This window comes from Trachypithecus francoisi, unplaced genomic scaffold, assembly GCF_009764315.1.
Source record: "Trachypithecus francoisi isolate TF-2019V2 unplaced genomic scaffold, Tfra_2.0 Lachesis_group8, whole genome shotgun sequence".
NCBI classification, from domain to species: Eukaryota; Metazoa; Chordata; class Mammalia; order Primates; family Cercopithecidae; genus Trachypithecus; species Trachypithecus francoisi.
In genome coordinates this window covers 59,692,003-59,716,232 of record NW_022681473.1, presented here as the reverse complement: position 1 = coordinate 59,716,232, position 24,230 = coordinate 59,692,003, and the positions used below count along the sequence as shown (strand labels likewise).

Sequence of the window (24,230 nt, the reverse complement as noted above, 5' to 3'; positions counted from 1 at the left end):
CACAGGGCACATGTGTATTCCTATTTTCACTGGCTTGGACCTGAAAGAATTATTTAGACTTTTATTTTCTCCACAGTTGAACCCTGACAAACTGTAGGAAGACATGTAAAACCACAAAATTTGATTTGTGTATGTGAAAGATAAATTGCTAAAATAATCAACTTACCCTACCTACTTCAAAGTATTATGAGTCACAAATAAAACTGTATGTTTAAAATTCATTTTGAACTTACCAAAGTCATTACTAATATACCCTATTATTTGTAGGAGAAAAGAATTGGGAGAATATCTAAATCTCTTCTATATAGAAAATGAAAGGCCATGCCTGGCAGACTACATGGGGAATCAGAGGATCAAGAGGAGTGAAGAGAGGATCCCTGGAGGAAATGTCTGTCCTCCCTCCACTGACAGTAGCTGCAGTTACTAACAGGGTCTTTCTGATGAGGAGAATCTGACAGGACCCAGTTGAGCAAGGACTGGAACTGCATTTGGGGAATAAGAAAGACAACTGAAAACAAAAATACTATCTGGACCTCTTCCAAAAATATGTTTCCATCAGTAGGAAAATATCATACAGTTTAGAGTTCACAGTTTTGTTGTAACTTCCTTCCTTGTCACCCTGTCCCCATCCCCAAACCTTTTCTCCTCTGAGAGATTCAATTCTTAAAACTATCAGTTGTATTTTGGGTAAAGTTTGTTTACTTTTTATAGGATCGATAGGGCAAATATGTATCATAGAATTATTTATTGGGTTTGGCTGGGCGCGGTGGCTCACGCTTGTAATCCCAGCACTTTGGGAGGCTGAGGTGGGCAGGTCACCAGGTCAGGAGAGCGAGACCATCCTGGCCACTATGGTGAAATCCCATCTCTACTAAAACCACAAAAACAAACAAAATTAACTGGGTGTGGTGGCAGATGCCTGCAATCCCAGCTACTCTGGAGGCTAAGGCAGGAGAATCATTTGAACCTGGGAGGCGGAGGTTGCAGTGAGCAGAGATTGTGCCACTCCACTTCAGCCTGGCAACAGAGCTAGACTCCGTCTAAAAGACAAAACAAAACAAAACAAAGAATTATTTATTGGGTCTGAAGGAATCCTAGAAATTAATCCAACCCAACCTCTATATTAGGTAAGATTATGGGTGGTTAAGAACCTGGATTTTGAGATATCACTTCCCTTGTTTGTAAGTGGTGATAATGAAACATATTTTACAGAATATTGAATAACTAAATGGGAAGAAGTGCTAAAACATTAGAGCACAATTCCCAGTAAGTAGAAAGAATTGCAAAAATAACCATGTAATTTTGTTATATTAGTGAGCCAAAGTGGGAGAAACAGGGTATTTCTTAAACATTTGATGAAAAGGAATTTCACTTGATCTTAGCCAAAAGGCCAAGAAGCGACGAAAAGGAATTTTTAAATTTTTAAATTCACAAAATAACATCTGAACAGAAACCTCTGTCCCAGTAGACAGAAATATGCACAATAAAACTGTATGATTTGAAGAGCCCCCAAAAGACCTGACCTTCACCTTTGCCAAGTGTTCTTTCTATGGGCTGTCTTTCACAATGCAGGGGAGGGGAATCTTAGAATCCTTTACCTTTAATGTAAATGTCCGTACCACATCACTCTATTTATAATAGTTTTTTTTTTCAGCCTATCTCCTGTATCACAGTCAACTCTCCTCTGCAGCCTCCTAATAATTTGTGCATATCTCTGACATTGCTAATATCTTTCATTCTTACTACACCCAACATCTCCCAGAGTGGTTATAGGTTTATTTTTGTAAAAGTAAGGACAGTTTCTTATTAAATTTTGTGATACTGGTACCTAACAGAATGCCAGGGAAAAGGGTTAAATGATAATGGAATAATGAACTACTGTCAGGAGAGTGGGAAATGTGTAGCTATATCATTATAGTCAAGATATAAAAGGGAACTGCAAAGGAGATGGACAGACTTTAAAAGTGAACTTCGTCACCCTCACACCGTTACAATAAGAGACACCAATTTTTCATCATGTCTAATGACAAGCATTGTTCCCTGTTAGCTATGTGGAAGTGCCCAATCTCCTTTTAAAGCTGTTTCTCCCAGAAGTTAGGAAGCCTAAAGATATGAACATCTAAAAAATAGAGAGATATTAATGCAATTATTTGGCAGAATCTATACCTACTAAATAAAAATGAAATTTTGGACAAAATACAAGTTAACTAAATTTATTTTACATGTATGATTTAAAAAGTCTCTAAGCAAAATAAGTGCAGCAGAAAGGTTAGAATAAGGATGTCATGGGTACATGGGGACTAGGAACATTTATCTGAGTCCCATCTTTGTGCCAGGCTCTGCTATTTATTTGAGCATATTGCAATAGTCAACTTGTAGACATGATAGGCTATGTGTACATTAAAATGAAAATCATGAAGAAGAAACTTATGGGTACAAATTTAGTCTCACCTGTCACACTAAAGTCGTTTCCTAAGTATTTTCTCCTTTTCAGTTTCTCTAAAAAACCCAATTCTACTGAAAATTGACGTTGAATAAAGTAAACATGTATAGAGGAATGTCACCTCAGACAGCTGTACTGTTTAAAGTGATAGGAATACCCCAGTGACACGACACTGAGGATAAATGGATGAATTTGCTTGGCTCTACATAACCTGCTAGACACCACAAGTTGTACCTATGACAAACAAATTGTGCTATCTTTGTGTATCAAGAATCCATAGCTAATTTGTAATCCTGATTTTCCAGATTACTAAAAGAAAGCAGTAAAATATATGGGAAAATATGACAACACACCAAAATGGCACCCTCTCCACTGAAGCTTCAGACTTCCTTTTGAATTGTTTTGTCTGATCCTCCATCTGGCAGCACTGGCTGTCCCTGGCCCTCAGCCTCCTCTTCCTCTTGGCCATAGGGGCCAACGCCACCCTCCTGATCACCATCCAGCTGGAGACCTCTCTGCACAAGCCACTGTACTACCTGCTCAGCCTCCTCTCCCTGGTGGACATCTTGCTCTGCGTCACTGTCATCCCCAAGGTCCTGGCCATCTTCTGGTTTGACCTCAGGCCCATCAGCTTCCCTGCCTGCTTCCTGCAGATGTACATCATGAATTGTTTCCAAGCCATGGAGTCTTGCACATTCATGGTCATGGCTTATGATCGTTATGTTGCCATCTGCCACCCACTGAGATATCCATCAATCATCACTGATCAATTTGTAGTCAAGGTTGCTATGTTTATTTTGACCAGAAATGTGCTTATGACTCTGCCCATCCCCATCCTCTCAGCACAACTCCGTTATTGTGGAAGAAATGTCATTGAGAACTGCATCTGTGCCAATATGTCTGTTTCCAGACTCTCCTGCGATGATGTCACCATCAATCACCTTTACCAATTAGCTGCAGGCTGGACTCTGCTAGGATCTGACCTCGTCCTTATCTTCCTCTCCTACACCCTCATTCTGCGAGCTGTGCTGAGACTCAAGGTGGAGGGTGCTGTGGCAAAGGCCCTAAGCACATGTGGCTCCCACTTCATCCTTATCCTCTTTTTCAGCACCATCCTTCTGGTTTTTGTCCTCACACATGCGGCTAAGAAGAAAGTCTCCCCTGATGTGCCGGTCTTGCTCAATGTTCTCCACCATGTCATTCCTGCAGCCCTTAACCCTGTCGTTTATGGGGTAAGAATCCAAGAGATTAAGCAGGGAATGCAGGTTGTTGAAAAAAGGATGCTAACAAGGACAGCTGGATCTCTGAATATCTAAAATAAGATAACTTATTAATGACTTAATGAGTGAATGGGCTGAAATTCATACCTGTTTCTTATAACCTCAAACTGGATACACTATATATCCTGTGTGCTTTTCAAAAACATCAGTTTTATTTTAAGTCTGTCTTTCTTTCCACCCTTTTCTCAGAAATATTCTTGGCCCTCTCTCATTTTATTCCATGCTTATAATCATATTTTGTCCAAAACACTGACATTCCTTAAAGCAGATTTTAAAGTGAAAAATTTATATTGCTGAACACACGCCTCTTAATATGGCATGAATTTTATATTATTGAAAATGCAACTGTGGTTATTTTGTTGTGTCTGTTATGTGTAATGTCCTTTTATTCTTATTTTCATAAAAAGGAATACATTGGAGAAAAAAACACTGTAGTTGACATTTCAGTCCTCAGTGGTGGAAGGTTGCTACTGCTCTGTAATTAGGTCTTTTTCTCTCACCCTTCAACCACATCATTGCTTTTCTCTAGTTCTCTTTCTCCTTTCACCTCCTCTCTCTCTCTCCCTCTCCTTCTCTTTCTCTGGAAGACAAGGTAAACTTTCGTAATGTGCATTGCAAGAGGGCAGGGGTTTTGCCCTGATTTCTCATATAAGTAACAATTATCAATGAGTTTTATTGGATATGAGATTCCTGAATCCTCCTCCCCAATGTGTCTGTGCTTGGAACATTTATCTTTCAGATCCAATATATCACAGGTTTTGGTACGCAAAGAAAGCTTTATTAATGAGTCAAAGATTGCTCGTATTATAGCATATAATCCAACAATAATATTGACACCTAAAATACCTTTCTTGAACATTATTTTCTCATTAATTGGACAGCTTCTAAGCACACATGAATGATAACATGCATCATAAGCTGCAAATGTACAGGAACAAAGAGCAATCACTGGGGAAAGAATGATTAATGGGGACGTTAAACAATTCTGAAACATACACAGGGCCAGAATATGTTTCATATCGGAATAGTCATTGTGGAGAGACCACATTGAATGCCTGGAGCATTCAGTAGAATTGCTGAAGTGGCCATTAGTTTGTAGTAGTACGTAACTAGCACTGGAATAAAAGCTACTCTACATAAAAAGTAGAAAGATTAAAATCAAGACTTGAGAGAAACAAGCTGATCGGCATGTAACTTATGGTTTGCCAAGATAAACTTCCAACATTCTAAAGGAAAACAACTAAATGTAGACACTCAACAATGTAAAATTTTCTATTGTTAGCAGTAGAGAATCTGTATGGGTCTGCAGTAACCTGAATTCTTTCCTCCTCAGAAGAAAGAATTCAGCTGAGGGGCATAAGGCAGAATGAGAGACTGAGGCAAGTTTTAGAGCATGAGTGAATGTTTATTAAGAAATTTAGAGCAGGAATGAAAGGAAGTAAAGTACACTTGGAAGAGGGTCAAGCGGGCGACTTGGGAGATTAAGTGCACAGTTTGGCCTTTGACTTGCAGTTTTATACCTTGCCATGCTTCTGGGGGTTACATTCCTTCACCCCTGGTTCTTCCCTTGGGATGGGATGTCTGCATGCACCAGTGGCCAGGCAGCTCTACTAACAGGTGTACCATAGTTCTTGAAACATAATTTTTCTCTTTTCACTCTTCATTTTTATTAAAAACAAATTATGATAAGACTGATTTGATTGCAAAATGAGCTCTAATCTTCTTATACTTGGTCTGATTATTTGGATAAAGCACAGCAAGAATAATTATTTGCCATATAAGCTCCTTTTTAACCCTTTTCCCATTTGCCCTACGAACACTTGCTGGCAGCACCTGCAGCTGCAGCGTTTACCTGAAAATAACTTTGCCATAAAATATCTCACTTTTATTATTATTTTCACATCACTCTAGTATATCAGCTGTGCAAACAAAAGACATTGTTCTATTTATAGCATTCAATTTTAATAGAGGTATTTCCATTTACAAAATGCAGTAATTCTCGATCATAGAAAATGTCAAATCCTAGAAAACATAGCATTCTTATCCATAATGTTAACATTATTCTCGAACAACTGTTGGCCAAAGATGCATTTGATGAATCCAATTTTTTTGAAATATGATGATTCTAATGATTCAGAAGATTATGATGTTAGTTCTATTTAGTAATAACTCCAAGAACAGATTTTATACTTTATTTTCACACTAAAAATCAATCAGATTTGCTTCAGCCTCAAAGAGTGTGTTTATGTAAAATTAAATGAGTACTGGCAGTATCCTCTCTAGGTGCAGATCTGAGCTGCACTTTACATGTTTTGGGTTGACTCACAGACATTCTAACACAATTATGTCTTTCTCACATCAGTGTCTTTGAATCCTGAAAGACCAATATCTAGGGAGTGTATTCTGTTATACAAGCAATGAAATAAAAACTATAAAACAAAGTATTATTTCTGCTAAGCCTTTAAACAGATGTTTCACAAAGGTACCTATGCAATGTTTTCTCCAAGCTGATGTCTTATGAAGTTCATTGTTGAGAAGCCAATGTGACTCCTCAACTTCTCACTGCTTTATGCTCATATTTGGAGTTCAGAAAATTTCCATAATCACAGTATTGCTTCTCCTATAGGTCAAAAGATACAAAGATGTTTTGGGTTTCCTGTCTTCGTGATCTCCACTTTCTGAAATACTGTACTTGCACAAACATACCTACCTGCCTAAGCCTACACATATTTCTACGCACTTCCAAAAATGAAGGAGAGGTGTGTATATTTAAACATAAAGAGAGGCCTGGCACAGTGGCTCATGCCTGTAATCCTAGCACTTTGGGAGGCTGAGGCAGGCAGATCCCTGAGGTCAGGAGTTCGATACCAGCCTGACCAACATGGTGAAACTCGTCTCTACTAAAAATAAAAAATTAGCCAGACATGGTGGCTCATGCCTGTAATCCTAGCTTCTCAAGGAGGTTGAGGCAGGAGAACCTGGGAGAGATTGCAGTGAGCCAAGATCGAGCCATTGCACTCTAGCCTGGGCAACAAGAGTGAAACTCCATGTCAAAAATAAAGAAATAAATAGAGAAAGATAAAATAGTGGCTTATAGCACTTCTCACAGAGTGTCTTAAAACTTCATGCACTGGAGTGTTTGTTTTTAACAGAGGGATATCAGATATTTAGGAATCTGTCCTATTATAACTTATACTGCTACCACATTGTTATACTCTATACATCATTCCATGTGTCATTCTATTCTCCCATTCTACTGCATTTTATATTTTCTTAATCTATCTCATAAGCATTTGCTAAAATTATTTCATGTTGTGTTATTTTGCTTGACTCGGTATAAAATTTAAAAAGTGAGTGAAAACATGTAGGGGAAAAGCAAGCACCACATGTTCTCACTCATAGGTGGGAATTGAACAATGAGAACACTTGGACACAGGAAGGGGAACATCACATACCGGGGCCTGTTTTGGGGTGGGGGGAGGGGGGAGGGATGGCCTTAGGAGATATACCTAATGTAAATGACGAGTTAGTGGGTGCAGCATACCAACATGGCACATGTATACATATGTAACAAACCTGTATGTTATGCACATGTGCCCTAGAACTTAAAGTATAATAAAATAAAATAAAATAACCATGTAGGGGAATAGCTTCCTATTCCCCAATGATGTGCTTTCTCATTGTAACTTAATAGAATTTGCAATATAAAGGAGAAAGCACATCATCAGAGAATAGGAAACTATTTAGAAAAGGGCATGAGCAATATACCGCTTGCAGAGCTCTGAAGCCTGCAAGATTCTAAATGAGACATTGTTAAAACTTACTCAGCCTACCACTGGAATTTTAATTCACCAGAAAGTGTTTTCCATATAGGCCCAAATAAGAGTTGCAAATAAGTGAAAGAAACATTTTTAAAAATATTTTAAAAACACTTTTTAAAGAGAAACAAGTTTTCCAAGTGCTAGAAGACAGTTTCTTGTCACTAGTGAGATTTAAGCAAATCTTGGACATCTATTTAGCAAAGAATCCTTAGAGAAAATTCCAAGTGAGCTCTAGATTTGATGACTTTTAAAACTCCTATAAATATGAAATTCTAGTTATCCAGAAATCAGAAAAGTGATGACCAATGTGGACAATCTACTAAGTATTTTTGTGTGTTTCAAAAGAAATTGTAAATAATTTAAAACTTTCCAGTTTCAGAAAAGAGAAGGAAATAGTGATAATGTCATGACAAATTGTAGAGGTATATGTAGCAAATCTATGAGCATCCATCCGTCAATTGTTGATTTGAGATCTCTTTTTTTTCCATTATCTCTTCATGGATGGCTTATAATCTTTTATTTTGAAGAACAGTGCTTTTAGTCTGAATTGATTCCAACTAGACTATAAGCCACTGTCAACATCTGATATGAAGCAGCAAGACTAAGATTTTAATAGATGACTTCAAACAAGGAACAACTGAGGGAGCCATAGCATAACACCATGAGGCTCAAATAGGAAATGATTTTATAAAAGAGGCTATGTGAGAAATTGCACTGGAGACTAAAAATGACACATGGAGTAGGGCTGTTACCTCTCTGAAGTGAATGTTGTATAAAATAATGAATATCCTCTACTTTTATATTTTTTGTTCACTTATTACAAGTAATAAGAACAAAAGCAGTCTTTCTAAAGTTGACAGATAGTGTATGTATTTTTCATGCACAACAGGATATTTAAAGTATATATATATATTACAAAATGCTTAAATCTATCTAGTTAACAAATGCGTTACTTCAAATAGTTATTTTTATGTTGAATATGGCATGATCTCCACTCTCTTTGGGCTTTCAAAATACAATGTATTATATCATTGTCAGCTGTAGTCACCATGCTGTACAATAGATCTCTTGGACTTATTTTTTCTATCTAATTGCAATTATTATCCTTTGACCAATCACTCCTCTATGCCCTCCTCCTCCCTAATCACCTCATTTCTGGTAATAGCCTTCTAATCTCTACAAGATCAGCTTTTTTATATTCCATATATAAATGAGAACATGCAATGTTTGTCTTCCCATGTTTGACTTGTTTCACTTAGCATAATGCCTTCCAGGCTCACACATGTTGTCACAAGTGAGAGGATTCCATTATTTTTGTGGCTGGGTAGTATTTCATTAAATGGACAGACCACATTTTATTTTCATTAATCTGTGGATGAACACATAGGTTAATTCTATAGGTTGGCTATTGTGAATAGTGATGCAAAAAACATGAGAGAGCAGCTATCTCTTCAACATACAGATTTTCTTTCCTTTGGATATATACCCAGTAGTGGGACTGCTAGATCATATGGCAGTTCTATTTAATGTTTTAAGGAATTTCTGTCCTGTTTTCCACAATGGCTTTTCTAATTTACCTTCCCACTAACAGTGTGTAAGAGTTCCTTTTCTCCACATCTTCACCAATATTTGCTATTTTTTGTGTTTTTTGTTGTTGCTGTTTTGTTTTCCTTTTTGTATTTATAATAGTCATTCTCAAAGGAGTAAGGTGACATCTCATCATGGTTTTGATTTTCATTTCCCTGATGATTACTGATATGAAGCATTTCTTTCTTATACCTGTTGGTCATTTTTATGTCTTCTTTTGAGAATGTCTACTCAGATATTTTGCCTGTTTTTATTAAGTTATTTGTTTTCTTGCTGTTGAATTGTTAGAGTTCCTTATATATTTTAAACACTAATCTTTATCAGATATATATTTCACAAATATTTTCTTCCATTTAGCTCTTCACTCTGTTAAGTGAAGATTGTCTTTTCACTCTGTTGATTGTTTTCTTTGCTGTATGGAAGTTTTTTGGTTTAGTAATACCATTTGTCTATTTTTACTTTTGTTGTCTATGCTTTTGAGGTGACATCTAAATAATCATTGCCCAGATCAATGCTGTGGGACGTTTCTCTTATGTTTCCTCTAGTAGTTTCAGAGTTTGGATTCTCATATTTAAGTCTTTAGTTTATTTTGAGCTGAACTTTGAACTTGGTGAGAGGTAAGGGTCTAATTTGATTCTTCTGAATATGGATATTCAGTTTTTCCAATACTATTTATTGAAAATTCTACCTTTTCCTCATTGTGCATTATTGGCATCTTTGTTGAAAATCGGTTGACCTTAAATGCGTAGATTTATTTCTGAGCTCCCTATTCTGCTCCAGTGGTCTATATATCTGTTTTTATGCCAGTAACTTACTGTTTTGATTATTATAGCTTTGTAGTATAGTTTAAAACAAGGAAGAGTGATGCCTTCATTTTTGTTTTCTTTCTCAAGGTTGCTTTGGCTATTCAGTATCTTTTAGAGTTCCATATGGATTTTAGAATTGAGTTTTCTATTTCTGTGAAGACTGTCATTGGTACTTTGAAGGAGATTGCATTGAATCTGTATAAAACTTTGGGTGGTATGGACATTTTAACACCATTGTGTTATCTCCATATAGGGACAATTTAACTTCTTTCTTTCCAATTTCCATGCATTTCATTTTTCTCTTACCTAATTGCTCATGCTAGGACTTCCAGTATTAGTAAAGAGAAGAGGTGAAAGTGGGCATCCTTATCTTGTTCCAGATCTCAGAGAAAAAGCTTCTAATTTTCCATGTAGAATACGTTAGCTGTGAATTTGCCATACCTTTATTGTATTGAGGTAAACTTCTTCTATACCTAATTTATTAGGTTTTTATCATAAATGGAGATTAAATATTGTCAAATTACTTTTCTATGTAGTGAAATGATTTGATGATTTTTGTTTTTCATTCTCTTAATGTGGTGTATTACATTTAATGGATTTGCATATGTTGGTTAGCATTTATTCTTGCATCTCTGCATAGGATCTCACTTGACTGTGGTAAATGATCTTTTAATGTATTATTGAATTCAGTTTGCTAATGTTTTTAAAGATTTCTGCATCCATTTTCATCAGTGATTATTGGCCTGTCGTTTTCTTTGGGTGTGCGTGTTCTCTTCTAGTTCTGGTATCCTGGTAATGCTGGCCTCTTGTGATGAGTTTGAAGAATTCTCTCCTCTTTAATTTTTTGGAATAGTTTGAGAAGAATTGATGTTAGTTCTTCTTTAAATGTTTGGTAGAATTCATCAGTGAAGCCATCAGATTATAGCCTTTTCTTTAGTGAGATACTTCTACTGCTCTTTATCTCATTACTCATTGTTGGCCTGTTAAGATTTTCTGTTTCTTCATAGGTTCCTGTAGGTTTCATGTGTCCAAAAATGTATCCATTTCTTCAAGGTTAACTAATTTATTGGTGTGTAGTTGATCAGAATCATCTCTCAGGATACTTTATATTTCTGCGGTATCAGTTGCAGTGTCCCCCTTTTCATCTCTGATCTTAAAGTCTTTTCTCTTTTTCCTTAGTTTAGCTAAAGGTTTGCTAATTTTACCTTTTTTTAAAAAAACCTCCATTTTATTGATCCTTTATATGTTTTTCTAGCCTACATTTTATTATTTCTGCTATTTTATGTAATATTTTCTTCTTTGTGTTAATATTGAGTTTAGTTTGCTTTCATTTTTCTAGTTTCTTGAGGTACAACATTAGGTTGTTTATTTGAGACTCTTTATCTTTATTCATGTATGTGTTTACTGCTATAGCTTCCTCTTAGAACTGCTTTTTCTGTATCCCACAGGTCTATAGTAATGAATTCCCTCAGCTCTTATTTGTCTGGGAGTGTTTATCTCTCTTTCATTTGTGAAGGAGAGTTTTGCTAGGTACAGTATTCCTGGTTGGCAGTTTTTTGTTGTTTGTTTAAAATCCATTTTTCACTCAGCACTTTGAATATATCGTTCTTTTTGTTTTTCTTTATTGTACATTAAGTTCTAGAGTACATGTGCACAATGTGCAGGTTTCTTACATATGTATACATATGCCATGTTGGAGTACTGCACCCATTAACTGGTCATTTACATTAGGTATAACTCCTAATGCTATCCCTCCCCGCTACCACCTCCCCACAATAGGAATCGGTGTGATGCTCCCCATCCTGTGTCCAAGTGATCTCATTGTTCAATTCCCACCTATAAGTGAGAACATGTGGTGTTTGGTTTTCTGTTTTTGCGATAGTTTGCTGAGAGTGATGGTTTCCAGCTGCATCCATGTCCCTACAAAGGACGTGAACTCATCCTTTTTTTTTTCTTCTGTTATCCCCATTGTATTTGTTTATTTATTATTGTTTTTATTATATTTTAATGTAATAAAACTATAATATAATAGGGTACACGTGCACAGTGTGTAGGGTTGATACATAGGTATACATGTGCCATGTTGGTTTGCTGCACCCATCAGCTCATCATTTACATTAGGTATTTCTTTTTTTAATTTAATTTTATTATTATTATACGTTAAGTTCTAGGGTAAATGTGCATAATGTGCAGGTTTGTTACATATGTATACTTGTGCCATGTTGGTGTGCTGCACCCATCAACTCATCAGCACCCATCAATTCGTCATTTATATCAGGTATAACTCCCAATGCAATCCCTCCCCACTCCCCCCTCCCCATGATAGGCCCCAGTGTGTGATGTTCCACTTCCCGAGTCCAAGTGATGTCATTGTTCAGTTCCCACCTATGAGTGAGAACATGCGGTGTTTGGTTTTCTGTTCTTGTGATAGTTTGCTGAGAATGATGGTGTCCAGCTGCATCCATGTCCTTACAAAGGACACAAACTCATCCTTTTTTATGGCTGCATAGTATTCCATGGGGTATATGTGCCACATTTTCTTAATCCAGTCTGTCACTGATGGATATTTGGGTTGATTCCAAGTCTTTGCTAATGTGAATAGTGCCGCAATAAACATACGTGTGCATGTGTCTCTATAGCAGCATGATTTATAATCCTTTGGGTATATACCCAGTAGTGGGATGGCTGGGTCATATGGTACTTCTAGTTCTAGATCCTTGAGGAATCGCCATACTGTTTTCCATAATGGTTGAACTAGTTTACAATCCCACCAACAGTGTAAAAGTGTTCCTATTTCTCCACATCCTCTCCAGCACTTGTTGTTTCCTGACTTTTTAACGATTGCCATTCTAACTGGTGGGAGATGGTATCTCATTGTGGTTTTGATTTGCATTTCTCTGATGGCCAGTGATGATGAGCATTTTTTCATGTGTCTGTTGGCTGTGTGAATGTCTTCTTTTGAGAAATGTCTGTTCATATCCTTTGCCCACTTTTTGATGGGGTTGTTTGTTTTTTCTTGTAAATGTGTTTGAGTTCTTTGTAGGTTCTCGATATTAGCCCTTTATATGATGAGTAGACTGCAAAAATTTTCTCCCGTTCTGTGGGTTGCCTGTTCACTCTAATGGTAGTTTCTTTTGCAGTGCAGAAGCTCTTTAGTTTAATTAGATCCCATTTGTCAATTTTGGCTTTTGTTGCCATTGCTTTTGGTGTTTTAGACATGAAGTCCTTGCCCAAGCCTATGTCCTGAAGGGTATTGCCTAGGTTTTCTTCTAGGGTTTTTATGGTATTCGGTCTAACATTTAAGTCTCTAATCCATCTTGAATTAATTTTCTTATAAGGAATAAGGAAAGGACCCAGTTTCAGCTTTCTACTCACGGCTAGCCAATTTTCCCAGCACTATTTATTAAACAGGGAATCCTTTCCCCATTTCTTGTTTTTCTCAGGTTTGTCAAAGATCAGATGGCTATAGATGTGTGGTATTATTTCTGAGGACTCTGTTCTGTTCCATTGGTCTATATCTCTTTTTTGGTACCAGTAGCATGCTGTTTTGGTTACTGTAGCCTTGTAGTATAGTTTGAAGTCAGGTAGTGTGATGCCTTCAGCTTTGTTCTTTTGACTTAGGATTGTCTTGGCAATGCAGGCTCTTTTTTGGTTCCATATGAACTTTAAAGCAGTTATTCCAATTCTGTGAAGAAAGTCACTGGTAGCTTGATGGGGATGGCATTGAATCTATAGATGACCTTGGGCAGTATGGCCATTTTCACATTATTGATTCTTCCTATCCATGAGCATGGCATGTTCTTCCATTTGTTTGTGTCCTCTTTTATTTCACTGAGCAGTGGTTTGTAGTTCTCCTTGAAGAGTTCCTTTACATCCCTTGTAAGTTGGATTCCTACGTATTTTATTCTCTTTGAAGCAATTGTGAATGGAAGTTCATTCCTGATTTGGCTCTCTGTTTGTCTGTTACTGGTGTATAAGAATGGTTGTGATTTATGCACACTAATTTTGTATCCCGACACGTTGCTAAAGTTTCTTATCAGCTTAAGAAGATTTTGGGCTGAGATTTCTAAATATACAATCATGTCATCTGCAAACAGGGACAATTTGACTTATTCTTTTCCTAATTGAACACCCTTTATTTCTTTCTCTTGCCTGATTGCCCTAGCCAGAACCTCCAACACTATGTTGAATAGGAGTGGTGAGAGAGGACAACGCAGTCTTGTGCCAGTTTTCAAAGGGAATTTTTCCAGTTTTTGCTCATTCAGTATGATGTTGGCTGTGGGTTTGTCATAAATAGCTCTTATTATTTTGAGTAACGTTCCATCAATACCGAATTTATTGAGCGTTTTTAGCATGAAGGGCTGTTGAATTTTGTCAAAGGCCTTTTCTGCATCTATTGAGATAATCATGTGGTTTTTGTCTTTGATTCTGTTTATATGCTGGATTACATTTATTGATTTTCGTATGTTGAACCAGTCTTGCATCTCAGGGATGAAGCACACTTGATCATGGTGGATAAGCTTTTTGATGTGCTGCTGGATCCGGTTTGCCAGTATTTAATTGAGGATTTTTGCATTAATGTTCATCAGGGATATTGGTCTAAAATTCTCTTTATTTGTTGTGTCTCTGCCAGGCTTTGGTATCAGGATGATGTTGGCCTCATAAAATGAGTTACGAAGGATTCCGTCTTTTTCAATTGATTGGATTAGTTTCAGAAGGAATGGTACCAGCCCCTCCTTGTACCTCTGGTAGAATTCAGCTGTGAATCCATCTGGTCCTGGACTTTTTTTGGTTGGTAGGCTATTAATTATTGCCTCAATTTCAGAGCCTGCTATTGGTGTATTCAGGGATTCAGCTTCTTCCTGGTTTAATCTTGGGAGAGTGTAAGTGTCCAGGAAATTATTCATTTCTTCTAGATTTTCTAGTTTATTTGCATAGAGGTGTTTATAGTATTCCCTGATGGTACTTTGTTTTTCTGTGGGGTCAGTGGTGATATCCCCTTTATCATTTTTTATTGCATCTATTTGATTCTTCTCTATTTTCTTCTTTATTAGTCTTCCTAGCGGTTTATCAATTTTGTTGATCTTTTCAAAAAACCAGCTCCTGGATTCATTGATTTTTTGGAGGATTTTTTGTATCTCTATCTCCTTCAGTCCTGCTCTGATCTTAGTTATTTCTTGCCTTCGGCTAGCTGTTGAATGTGTTTGCTCTTGCTTCTCTAGTTCTTTTAATTGTGATGTTAGGGTGTCCAATTTAGATCTTTCCTGCTTTCTCTTGTGGGCATTTAGTGCTATAAATTTCCCTCTACACACTGCTTTAAATGTGTCCCAGAGATTCTGGTATGTTGTATCTTTGTTCTCATTGGTTTCAAAGAACATCTTTATTTCTGCCTTCATTTCGTTATGTACCCAGTAGTCATTCAGGAGCAGATTGTTCAGTTTCCATGTAGTTGAGCGGTTTTGATTGCGTTTCTTAGCCCTGAGTTCTAGTTTGATTGCACTGTGATCTGAGAGACCGTTTGTTATAATTTCTGTTCTTGTACATTTGCTGAGGAGTGCTTTACTTCCAATTATGTGGTCAATTTTGGAATAAGTGTGATATGGTGCTGAGAAGTATGTATATTCTCTTGATTTGGAGTGGAGAGTTCTGTAGATGTCTACTAGATCGGCTTGCTGCAGAGATGAGTTCAATTCCTCGATATCCTTGTTGACTTTCTGTCTCATTGATCTGTCTAATGTTGACAGTGGGGTGTTAAAGTCTTCCATTATTATTGTATGGGAGTCTAAGTCTCTTTGTAAGTCTCTAAGGACTTGCTTTATGAATCTGGGTGCTCCTGTATTGGGTGCATATATATTTAGGATAGTTAGCTCTTCCTGTTGAATCGATCCCTTTACCATTATGTAATGGCCTTCTTTGTCTCTTTTGATCTTTGATGGTTTAAAGTCTGTTTTATCAGAGACTAGGATTGCAACCCCTGCTTTTTTTTTGTTCTCCATTTGCTTGGTCGATCTTCCTCCATCCCTTTATTTTGAGCCTATGTATGTCTCTGCATGTGAGATGGGTCTCCTGAATACAGCAGACTGATGGGTCTTGACTCTTTATCCAGTTTGCCAGTCTGTGTCTTTTATTTTATTTTATTTTATTTTATTTTTGCCATAAATGTTATTTATTGATATATAAATGTCTATTAATGAATAAAGCAATAACTATAAAATAGGCAAAAGAATCCATGGATATTTTGTGATTGAGACAACATGAAAGGCCAATAATTTATTAAAAGATACACAAACTCATTAATATTTAGGAACAAAACCACAATGAGACACTATTACACACATCACTTGGTAACACTTAAAACTCTGAAAATACTAAACGTTGGGAATAGTGAAAAGAGAAACTCATATACCAGTGATGGAATGTAAAATGGTACAATCACTTTGGAAAATAATTTGCCATGGCCTGGTAAAGTTGACCATGCGCATATCCCACAACCTAGCAGTTTCACTTCAGGTACAGCCATAGAACACTGGCTTTCAAATTCTCATGACTCACAGTAAAAGTAAAATTTACATCATGAGTCAGTGTTTACTTGCATATATTTTGACTAATATTGAAGCATATCATGTATGTTTCAAAATAATACTCATTGCTATTACATTTGATGCATTCTGATATTTTCTTTTTTTTTATTTATTTATTTATTTATTTATTTATTTTTTTATTATACTTTAAGTTCTAGGGTACATGTGCATAACGTTTATATCATGTATAACTCCCCAATGCAATCCCTCCCTCCTCCCCCCTCCCCATGATAGGCCCCAGTGTGTGATGTTCCCCTTCCCGAGTCCAAGTGATCTCATTGTTCAGTTCCCACCTATGAGTGAGAACATGCGGTGTTTGGTTTCTCTTCTTGTGATAGTTTGCTAAGAATGATGGTTTCCAGCTGCATCCATGTCCCTACAAAGGACGCAAACTCCTCCTTTTGATGGCTGCATAGTATTCCATGGTGTATATGTGCCACATTTTCTTAATCCAGTCTGTCACAGATGGACATTTGGGTTGATTCCAAGTCTTTGCTATTGTGAATAGTGCCGCAATAACATACGTGTGCATGTGTCCTTGTAGTAGAGTAATTTATAATCCTTTGGGTATATACCCAGTAGTGGGATGGCTGGGTCATATGGTACATCTAGTTCTAGATCCTTGAGGAATCGCCATACTGTTTTCCATAATGGTTGAACTAGTTTACAATCCCACCAACAGTGTAAAAGTGTTCCTATTTCTCCACATCCTCTCCACATCTATTGTTTCCTGACTTCTTAATGATTGCCATTCTAACTGGTGTGAGATGGTATCTCATTGTGGTTTTGATTTGCATTTCTCTGATGGCGAGTGATGACGAGCATTTTTTCATTGTCTGTTGGCTGTATGGATGTCTTCTTTTGAGAAATGTCTGTTCATATCCTTTCCCCATTTTTTGATGGGTTGTTTGTTTTTTTCTGTATATTTGTTTGAGTTCTTGGTAGATTCTGGATATTAGCCCTTTGTCAGATGAGTAGGTTGCAAAAATTTCTCCCATTCTGTAGGTTGCCTGTTCACTCTGATGGTAGTTTCTTTTGCTGTGCAAAAGCTCTTTAGTTTAATGAGATCCCATTTGTCAATTTTGGCTTTTGCTGCCGTTGCTTTTGGTGTTTTAGACATGAAGTCATTGCCCATGCCTATGTCCTGAATGGTACTACCTAGATTTTCTTCTAGGATTTTATGGTATTAGGTCTAACATTTAAGTCTCTAATCCATCTTGAATTAATTTCGTATAAGGGGTAAGGAAAGGATCCAGTTTCAGCTTTCTACTTGTGGCTAGCCAATTTTCCCAGCACCATTTATTAAATAGGGAATCCTTTCCCCATTTCTTGTTTTTGTCAGGTTTGTCAAAGATCAGATGGCTGTAGATGTGTGGTATTATTTCTGAGGACTCTGTTCTGTTCCACTGGTCTATTTCTCTGTTGTGGTACCAGTACCATGCTGTTTTGGTTACTGTAGCCTTGTAGTATAGTTTGAAGTCAGGTAGCGTGACGCCTCCAGCTTTGTCCTTTTGACCTAGGATTGTCTTGGCAATGCGGGCTCTTTTTTGGTTCCATATGAACTTTAAAGCAGTTTTTTCCAATTCTGTGAAGAAACTCATTGGTAGCTTGATGGGGATGGCATTGAATCTATAAATAACCTTGGGCAGTATGGCCATTTTCACGATATTGAGTCTTCCTATCATGAACATGGTATGTTCTTCCATTTGTTTGTGTCCTCTTTGATTTCACTGAGCAGTGGTTTGTAGTTCTCCTTGAAGAGGTCCTTTACATCCCTTGTAAGCTGGATTCCTAGGTATTTTATTCTCTTTGAAGCAATTGTGAATGGAAGTTCATTCAATTGTGACTTGGCTCTCTGCTTGTCTGTTACTGGTATAAGAATGCTTGTGATTTTTGCACATTAATTTTGTATCCTGAGACTTTGCTGAAGTTGCTTATCAGCTTAAGGAGATTTTGGGCTGAGACGATGGGTTTTTCTAAATATACAATCATGTCATCTACAAACAGGACAATTTGACTTCTTCTTTTCCTAACTGGATACCCTTGATTTCTTTCTCTTGCCTGATTGCCCTAGCCAGAACTTCCAACACTATGTTGAATAGAGTGGTGAGAGAGGGCATCCCTGTCTTGTGCCAGTTTTCAAAGGGAATTTTTCCAGTTTTTGCCCATTCAGTATGATATTAGCTGTGGGTTTGTCGTAAATAGCTCTTATTATTTTGAGGTACGTTCCATCAATACCGAATTTATTGAGCGTTTTTAGCATAAAGGCTGTTGAATTTTGTCAAAAGCCTTTTCTGCATCTATTGAGATAATCATGTGGTTCTTGTCTTTGGTTCTGTTTATATGCTGGATTACGTTTATTGATTTGCGAATGTTGAACCAGCCTTGCATCCCAGGGATGAAGCCCACTTGATCATGGTGGATAAGCTCTTTGATGTGCTGCTGAATCCGGTTTGCCAGTATTTTATTGAGAATTTTTGCATCGATGTTCATCAGGGATATTGGTCTAAAATTCTCTTTTTTTGTTGTGTCTCTGCCAGGCTTTGGTATCAGGATGATGTTGGCCTCATAAAATGAGTTAGGGAGGATTCCCTCTTTTTCTATTGATTGGAAGTTTTCAGAAGGAATGGTACCAGCTCCTCCTTGTACCTCTGGTAGAATCAGCTGTGAATCCATCTGGTCCTGGACTTTTTTTCGTGGGTAGGCTATTAATTGTTGCCTCAATTTCAGAGCCTGTTATTGGTCTATTCAGGGATTCAACTTCTTCCTGGTTCAGTCTTGGGAGCGTGTAAGTGTCCAGGAAATTATCCATTTCTTCTAGATTTTCTAGTCGATTTGCGTAGAGGCTTTATAGTATTCTCTGATGGTTGTTTGTATTTCTGTGGGGTCGGTGGTGATATCCCCTTTATCATTTTTTATTGCGTCTATTTGATTCCTGTCTCTTTTCTTCTTTATTAGTCTTGCTAGCGGTCTGTCAATTTTGTTGATCTTTTCAAAAAACCAACTCCTGGATTCATTGATTTTTTGAGTGTTTTTTGTGTCTCTATCTCCTTCAGTTCTGCTCTGATCTTAGTTATTTCTTGCTTCTGCTAGCTTTTGAATGTATTTGCTCTTGCTTCTCTAGTTCTTTTAATTGTGATGTTAGAGTGTCAATTTTAGATCTTTCCTGCTTTCTCTTGTGGGGATTTAGTGCTGTAAATTTCGCTCTACACACTACTTTAATGTGTTCCAGAGATTCTGGTATGTTGTATCTTTGTTCTCATTGGTTTCAAAGAACATCTTCAATTTTGCCTTCATTTCGTTATGTACCCAGTAGTCATTCAGAAGCAGGTTATTCAGTTTCCATGTAGTTGAGAGGTTTTGATTGAGTTTCTTAGTCCTGAGTCCTTGTTTGATTGCACTGTGATCTGAGAGACAGTTTGTTATAATTTCTGTTCTTGTACATTTGCTGAGGAGTGCTTTACTTCCAATTATGTGGTCAATTTTGGAATAAGTGCAATGTGGTGCTGAGAAGAATGTATATTCTGTTGATTTGGGGTGGAGAGTTCTATAGATGTCTATTAGGTCCGCTTGGTGCAGAGATGAGTTCAATTCCTGGATATCCTTGTTAACTTTCTGTCTCGTTGATCTGTCTAATGTTGACAGTGGAGTGTTGAAATCTCCCATTATTATTGTATGGGAGTCTAAGTCTCTTTGTAAGTCTCTAAGGACTTGCTTTATGAATCTGGGTGCTCCTGTATTGGGTGCATATATATTTAGGAGAGTTAGCTCTTCCTGTTGAATTGATCCCTTACCATTATGCAATGGCCTTCTTTGTCTCTTTTCATCTTTGATGGTTTAAAGTCTGTTTTATCAGAGACTAGGATTGCAACCCCTGCTTTTTTTGTTCTCCATTTGCTTGGTAGATCTTTCTCCATCCCTTTATTTTGAGCCTATGTATGTCTCTGCATGTGAGATGGGTCTCCTGAATACAGCAGACTGATGGGTCTTGACTCTTTATCCAGTTTGCCAGTCTGTGTCTTTTAATTGGAGCATTTAGTCCATTGACATTTAAGGTTAATATTGTTATGTGTGAACTTGATCCTGTCATTATGATATTAACTGGTTATTTTGCTCATTAGTTGATGCAGTTTCTTCCTAGCCTCGATGGTCTTTACATTTTGCATGTTTTTGCAATGGCTGGTACCGGTTGTTCCTTTCCATGTTTAGGGCTTCCTTCAGGGTCTCTTGTAAGGCAGGCCTGGTGGTGACAAAATCTCTAAGCATTTGCTTATCTGTAAAGGATTTTATTTCCCTTCACTGATGAAACTTAGTTTGGCTGGATATGAAATTCTGGGTTGAAAATTCTTTTCTTTAAGAACGTTGAATATTGGCCCCCACTCTCTTCTGGCTTGTAGAGTTTCTGCCGAGAGATCTGCTGTTAGTCTGATGGCTTCCCTTTGGGGTAACCCGACCTTTCTCTCTGGCTGCCCTTAAATTTTTTCCTTCATTTCAACTTTGGTGAATCTGGCAATTATGTGTCTTGGAGTTGCTCTTCTGGAGGAGTATCTTTGTGGCGTTCTCTGTATTTCCTGAATTTGAATGTTGGCCTGCCCTACTAGGTTGGGGAAGTTCTCCTGGATGATATCCTGAAGAGTGTTTTCCAACTTGGTTCCATTTTCCCCCTCACTTTCAGGCACCCCAATCAGACGTAGATTGGTCTTTTTACATAATCCCATACTTCTTGCAGGCTTTGTTCATTTCTTTTTCTTCTTTTTTCTTTTGGTTTCTCTTCTCGCTTCATTTCATTCATTTGATCCTCAATCGCTGATACTCTTTCTTCCAGTTGATCGAGTCGGTTACTGAAGCTTGTGCATTTGTCACGTATTTCTCGTGTCATGGTTTTCATCTCTGTCATTTCGTTTATGATCTTCTCTGCATTAATTAGTCTAGCTGTCAATTCTTCCACTTTTTTTTCAAGATTTTTAGTTTCTTTGCGCTGGGTACGTAATTCCTCCTTTAGCTCTGAGAAGTTTGATGGACTGAAGCCTTCTTCTCTCATCTCGTCAAAGTCATTCTCTGACCAGCTTTGATCCGTTGCTGGTGATGGGCTGCGCTCCTTTGCAGGGGGAGATGCGCTCTTATTTTTTGAATTTCCAGCTTTTCTGCCCTGCTTTTTCCCCATCTTTGTGGTTTTATCTGTCTCTGGTCTCTGATGATGGTGACGTACTGATGGGTTTTGGTATAGATGTCCTTCCTGTTTGATAGTTTTCTGTCTGACAGTCAGAAGGACTGTCTGTTGGTCTGTTGGAGATTGCTTGAGGTCCACTCCAGACCCTGTTTGCCTGGGTATCAGCAGCAGAGGTTGCCAAAGATAGAATATTGCTGAGCAGCGAGTGTACCTGTCTGATTCTTCCTTTGGAAGTTTCCTCTCAGGGATGACTCCACCCTGTGAGGTGTGGGGTGTCAGACTGCCCCTATGGGGGGATGTCTCCCAGCTAGGCTACTCAGGGTCAGGGACCCACCTGAGCAGGCAGTCTGTCCGTTCTCGGATCTCAACCTCCGCGTTGGGAGATCCACGGCTCTCCCCAAAGCTGTCAGACAGAGTTGTTCGCCTCTGCACCGCCCCCGCTGCTTTCCCTATTGGACCTCAGCTGTGGCTGTCCCCAGAGGTGGAGACTACAGAGACAGGCAGGTTTCCTTGAGCTGCTGTGAGCTCCACCCAGTTCGAGCTTCCCAGCGGCTTTGTTTACCTACTTAAGCTCAGCAATGGCGGGCGCCCCCCCCCCCACCTCGCTGCTGCCTTGCGATAGATCTCCGCAGATGGCTGTGTTAGCAGTGAGGGAGGCTCCGTGGCGTGGGACCCTCCCGGCCAGGTGTGGGATATATTCTCCTGGTGTGCCTGTTTCCTTAAAGCGCAGTATTGGGGTGGGAGTTACGCGATTTTCCAGGTGTTATGTGTCTCAGTTCCCCTGGCTAGGAAAACGGATTTCCTTCCCCCTTGCGCTTCCAGGTGAGGCGATGCCTCGCCGCTTCAGCTCACGCTGGTCAGGCTGCAGCAGCTGACCAGCACCGATTGTCCGGCACTCCCTAGAGAGATGACCCCAGTACCTCAGTTGAAAATGCAGAAATCACCAGTCTTCTGTGTTACTCGCACTGGGAGTTGGAGACTGGAGCTGTTCCTATTCGGCCATCTTGCTCCGCCCCCTCAAATGGGTCTGTGTCTTTTAATTGGTGCATTTAGTCCATTTACATTTAAGGTTAATATTGTTATGTGTGAACTTGATCCTGTCATTATGATTTAACTGTTATTTTGCTCATTAGTTGATGCAGTTTCTTCCTAGCCTCGATGGTCTTTACATTTTGGCATGTTTTTGCAATGGCTGGTACCGGTTGTTCCTTTCCATGTTTAGGGCTTCCTCAGGGTCTCTTGTAAGGCAGGCCTGGTGGTGACAAAATCTCTAAGCAATTGCTTATCTGTAAAGGATTTTATTTGTCCTTCACTGATGAAACTTAGTTTGGCTGGATATGAAATTCTGGGTTTAAATTCTTTTCTTTAAGAATGTTGAATATTGCCCCCACTCTCTTCTGGCTTGTAGAGTTTCTGCCGAGAGATCTGCTGTTAGTCTGATGGGCTTCCCTTTGTGGGTAACCCGACCTTTCTCTCTGGCTGCCCTTAAGATTTTTTCCTTCATTTCAACTTTGGTGAATCTGGCAATTATGTGTCTTGGAGTTTCTCTTCTGGAGGAGTATCTTTGTGGCGTTCTCTGTATTTCCTGAATTTGAACGTTGGCCTGCCCTATTAGGTTGGGGAAGTTCTCCTGGATGATATCCTGCAGAGTGTTTTCCAACTTGCTTCCATTTTCCCCCTCACTTTCAGGCACCCCAATCAGACGTAGATTTGGTCTTTTTACATAATCCCATACTTCTTGCAGGCTTTGTTCATTTCTTTTTCTTCTTTTTTCTTTAGGTTTCTCTTCTCACTTCATTTCATTCATTTGATCCTCAATCACTGATACTCTTTCTTCCAGTTGATCGAGTCAGTTACTGAAGCTTCTGCATTTGTCATGTATATCTCGTGTCATGGTTTTCATCTCTGTCATTTCGTTTATGGCCTTCACTGCATTAATTATTCTGGTTATCAATTCTTCCACTCTTTTTTCAAGATTTTTAGTTTCTCTGCACTGGGTATGTAATTCTTCCTTTAGCTCTGAGAAGTTTGATGGACTGAAGCCTTCTTCTCTCATCTCGTCAAAGTCATTCTCCATCCAGCTTTGATTCGTTGCTGGCGATGAGCTGCATTCCTTTGGAGGGGGAGATGTCCTCTTATTTTTTGAATTTCCAGCTTTTCTGCCCTGCTTTTTCCCCATCTTTGTGGTTTTATCTACCTCTGGTCTTTGATGATGGTGACGTACTGATGGGGTTTTGGTATGGGTGTCCTTCCTGTTTGTTAGTTTTCCTTCTAACAGTCAGGACCCTCAGCTGTAGGTCTGTTGGAGATTGCTTGAGGTCCACTCCAGACCCTGTTTGCCTCGGTGCAGAAGATAGAATATTGCTGAACAGCGAGTGTACCTGTCTGATTCTTGCTTTGGAAGCTTCTTCTCAGGAGTGTACTCCACTGTGTGAGGTGTGGGGTGTCAGTCTGCCGCTAGTGGGGGATGTCTCCCAGTTAGGCTACTCAGGTATCAGGGACCGACTTGAGCAGGCAGTCTGTCCATTCTCAGATCTCAGCT

The 24,230-nt window shown here is 38.5% G+C and overlaps 1 protein-coding gene across 1 annotated transcript; it reads left to right on the top strand.

Moving 5' to 3' along the window:
* Positions 1-2,784: 2,784 nt before the first annotated feature.
* LOC117081504 (olfactory receptor 56A3-like) lies at positions 2,785-3,730 on the top strand. The gene is given in 2 exon segments (XM_033207552.1): positions 2,785-3,704; positions 3,706-3,730. Coding segments are annotated over 2 exon segments (945 nt in total).
* Positions 3,731-24,230: the final 20,500 nt, after the last annotated feature.